General features: G+C 47.7%; 1 protein-coding gene across 1 annotated transcript; it reads left to right on the top strand.

Moving 5' to 3' along the window:
- Window positions 1–3693: 3693 nt before the first annotated feature.
- Window positions 3694–4017, top strand: LOC311620266 (uncharacterized protein; the record flags this gene model as incomplete). Its single annotated transcript, XM_084879546.1, has 1 exon — window positions 3694–4017. The coding sequence occupies one exon, from the start codon at window positions 3694–3696 to the stop codon at window positions 4015–4017; it is 324 nt and encodes a 107-aa protein (XP_084735672.1).
- Window positions 4018–4295: the final 278 nt, after the last annotated feature.

Here is a 4295-nt window from a genome sequence, read left to right as displayed (position 1 = left end):
AGGATTAACAGAAACAAAAATAAATTGCTCTCATTATCCTTTTCTTTGTCCTTCCCAACCCTGTCCCCTTCTTTGACTCTGATTTCTCCAAATAAAATGAATACCATTATCGTGTATGGATGAAACTCATATGTGTTATCTCATCATTGACACTCCCTGTCCCCTATTCTCCTCATTCAACCCTTTCAGAGTCCTTTTACTTCAAGTCAATTCCCTCCTCTCCCTCCCCCACTGCCTCTCTCTGAGGCTACATTCACCTTGTCATTTCTTACTGGATAAAGGCATTGTCTCCGCAGCAGCCTCACTGTCTCACCTGTGCCTACTGCCACACCTGGGCCCTGATTTCCTGCCAGGGATCCCTGTGTAAATAGTGATTTTTTTTTTTGAAATGCAAATCTTATCACTCTGGTTTCTATACAGATCACGATCTTTCTGAAACGCAAATCTTGTCACCCTCACCTCTGCTCAAAATCCGTTAGTGGCTTTCCTTAACCTTCAAAATTAAACTCTCTTTGGCCTGACTAAGCAAAAGCCTTAATTTAAAAAAATTTTTCTTATTTTTTATTGATTTCAGAGCGGAAGGGAGAGGGAGAAAGGAATAGAAACATTGATGATGAGAGAGAATCATTGATTGGCTGCCTCCTGCACTCCCCCACACTGGGGATCAAGCCCAAACCCGGGCATGAGCCCTACCTGGGAATCGAACCGTGACTTCCAGATTCATAGGTCAACACTCAACCACTGAGCCACGCCAGCCAGGCGAAATCCTTAATTCTTATGTCTGCTTCTGCTTGGACCCCCTTGTTCAGTTCAACCAGAATGCAAGGATCCTCACACAGGGCACCACTCAGCTTTCCTCACGTTTGCCCCGTTCTTCTTGCCTCTGCATATCTGTCCGTCCCATATCCCTTTCTGAGCAAATCTTCCTACTTCTCATTTCTGACTCTTCTTCTCCTTTCTAACCTCTTTCTCACCTTCAGGACTGAGCACAAGTTCTGACTCGTTGGAGGATTCTGTCTCGGTCCCCAGCCTGTGAGTGTCTCTCCCCATCATCCTTGGTGGTGGGTCTTCTTGGTTGGACTGCTGAGTGGTTAGGCATGAGAGCTCCGGGGTCGTGTGCAAGCCCCAGGGCTTCACCTTGCTGACTGTGTGACTTCAAGGAAGTTATTTCACCTTACGACCCCTCGGCTCCCACAGGGAGCTTATAATAGTATCTTCTAAGAGGTGTGTGAAGATTAAATGAGAGATTTATAAAAGCCCAGCGCCAGTGTTTAATCATTCTTCTCGAAGGCTCTCACCTCTCTGGCTGTTGGTACACTGTGATTCTGAAGCCAGGACACGGATTGAGAGTATCCCACATTAGAAAACATTCTTCTGCGGAAACACAACCGCATTTATTCTGGAAAGGCCAGGACCAGGCGGATACTATAGTTGCCTTGAGTCCATAATTATTTGGGGATGGGCTCAAGTCTCGCATTTTCTTCAGCACGAGGGCCTTCTACTTCCTCGAGGGAAAAGAGTGAATGTTCTGCCAGCCCTGGATCCTCTGGCCTGAGTTAAAGTGAGTTTGGTGGGCCCTGGCTGGTTTGGCTTGGTGAATAGAGCGTCGGCCTGTGGACTGAAGTGTCCCGGGTTCGATCCCGGTCAAGGGCATGTACCTTGGTTGCGGGCACATCCCCAAGAGAGGGTGTGCAGGAGGCAGTTGATCGATGTTTCTCTCTCATCGATGTTTCTCTCTATCCTTCTACCTTCCTCCCTTCCTTTCTGTAAAAATAAATAAATAAATAAATAAATAAATAACATTTAAAAAAAAAAAAAAAAGTGAGTTTGGTGGGAATTCCACTAACTTCTTATGGGAAAGATGAAGTTGGCCCGCACCCTGATTCTGCCTTCCAGGTTTGCTGGGATCCTGACAGGGCCTGGGAAGAGGCAGCCCATGAAGCAGGAGCTGAGGTAGCACAGGCTCTTCCCCGGGGCCCAGCAAGCCGGCAGGCCTCCACCCTATCTTGATGCAAACGCTCCCTCCAACCATTTACTTGAGCTTTTGCCCTGAGGTCCAGTAGGATCATAAAACCATATTATTCCGAAAGAGATAACCCCCTTCGCATCCATTCTGCCACACACGGAGAAGAAAAGAAAGCACTCACAGGCCAATAGCAAGCAACTTCTCCAGGGGGAGCTTTCTGACCCTCACATTCAGCCCCGGACCGCAGGGTTCCGGGACGGGGCATGTGCAGAAGGAAGACACACAGATAGATCTTGTTTTCATTTTCTTCTCACCAGACCCATCCTTGACTCTTCGCAGATTTCCCAGCAGAAGAATCAGGACGGGTGATAGCATGGGAGAAAAATGTTCCACTGTCATTGGCGTCCTCGGGAGAGCCATTTGTGCGCACGCGGACGGCAGCTGAGAGCCCCTGCCGGCCTGCGCAGCGGGTGGGGAGGTCACGCTGCTCCCTGGGAGCGGCGATGCGGTGGCCTCCGTCCTCTGGTCCTCGGGAGGAGGCAGCTCACGTCCGGCCACAGGCGTCACCTCAGACGGCCTCGCCGAGGCCCGCGGAGTGACGAGCACGTTAGCATCAGCTTGGGTCTCCCCTCCGGGAGCGCTGGCTCTGCCACTCCTGCCACTGGGCAGTGGGAATTACTAGGACAAGTGTCGTAGGGATATCATGTGCTGTTGGGGTTTTTTTGTTGTTGTATTTTTAATGTGACAAGTTTTTTAGCTTTGCTCAAAAAACCATCCCTCCTAATGAAAAAAACAAGAGGGCCTGAGTATGGGAAGAGAGTTCTAAAATACTAGTGCCCCTAGAGGTACTTTTTCCCCAAGGAATTTAATATCACAGCATGATTGCACTTCCTAGGAATGTTTTCATTTTTATTTTTTTTTAATTATGTTTTTATTTATTTCAGAGAGTGGAAGAGACAGGAAGAGAGAGAGAGAGAGAAAGAGAGAGAGAGAGAGAGAGAGAGAGAGAGAGAGAGAGAGAGACAGAGACATCAATGATGAGAATCATCAATCAACTGCCTACTGCACACCCTCCACTTGGGCATGTGTCCTGACCTGGAATTGAACCCTCACCTAATGGTTTGTGGCTCGACGCTCAACCCCTGAGTCACACAGGCCAGGTGGGAATGGTTCATTTTCTAATGACTGAACTACAGAATCGCAGAACCAGACTGTATGCGAGCATCTTTGCATGAGTTCGCCATCATTGTTAAATGTTACAAGTATATTATATTTGTATCTGAGGCACTACAACCAAATCATGAGCACCTTTACTTACTTCTTATTCTTCCATACGAGCGCCCCTCCTGCCTGACCTGCCAAGGGTGATGGGTGTGCTGGCCGCATGCGAGGGAACTGCTACAGACTGTTGATGAGAGATGTTTTCATTTTTTTAAAATTAGTGAGAGATACAATTTTCATTTTAAAAACTAGAGTTATTCTTTGTAAAGAAATAACAAAGTTAAGAAAGAGTACACACTGACTGGCCGCTCTGAAAAGCCATCTTTGCGTTGTTCCTGTGGCTCCCTCTCCGCTTGCTGCAACCACCTCTGCAGGCGCCTCCTCCACCGCCAGGATGCTGGCAACTTCTTCGCCAGGGTCCTCCAATTCTCGCTTTAAAAACAAACAAACAAACAAACAAACAAACAAACAAAAAACCGCTGCATAGGATCACCAGGTGCCCCACCATGTCAGACACGGCCATGGACACCTGCTCCGAGATCACCACCAAGCACTTCAAGGAGAAGGAAGTTGTGGAGGAGACAGAGAATGGCAGTGATGCACCTGCGAATGGGAATGGTAATGAGGAAAATGGGGAGCAGGAGGCTGGCAGGGAGGGGGATGAAGAAGAGGAAGAAGGCGGGGAAGAGGCAGAAGAAGAGGAAGGCGATGGTGAGGAAAAGGATGGAGATGAAGATGAGGCTGAGGCAGCTACAGGCAAACATAGAGGCTTCTGGTTGGTACTGTTATCCCAATATGCCCTGCATCCCACTGGCTCCAAGTGGTGTTAAGATTCTGTCTCCCAGAGTACCTATTAACATGTAATAACTTGATTAGAACAGTGTTCTTACCAAGCTTACGTCTGTATGGCTTAAAACGTAATCGTGATATGCCTTGTGAATTTGCCACACAAGTTTACAAATCATCGGAGCAGCCCAAAAGAGTTTTTCTGTATCATCTACTTGAACATCCCTAGGGGATAGAAACCTACTCCCTCCCTGTTCAACCTACTCATGGCACATTTCATTTATATAGAGCCAAGCTCTGCCTCTATTTAACATCAACTCTC

The sequence above is a fragment of the Pipistrellus hanaki genome (assembly GCF_964339955.1).
Source record: "Pipistrellus hanaki genome assembly, chromosome: 1".
NCBI classification, from domain to species: Eukaryota; Metazoa; Chordata; class Mammalia; order Chiroptera; family Vespertilionidae; genus Pipistrellus; species Pipistrellus hanaki.
The sequence above is the reverse complement of the archived record's forward strand: the minus strand, read 5'-3'. Positions and strand labels throughout refer to the sequence as shown.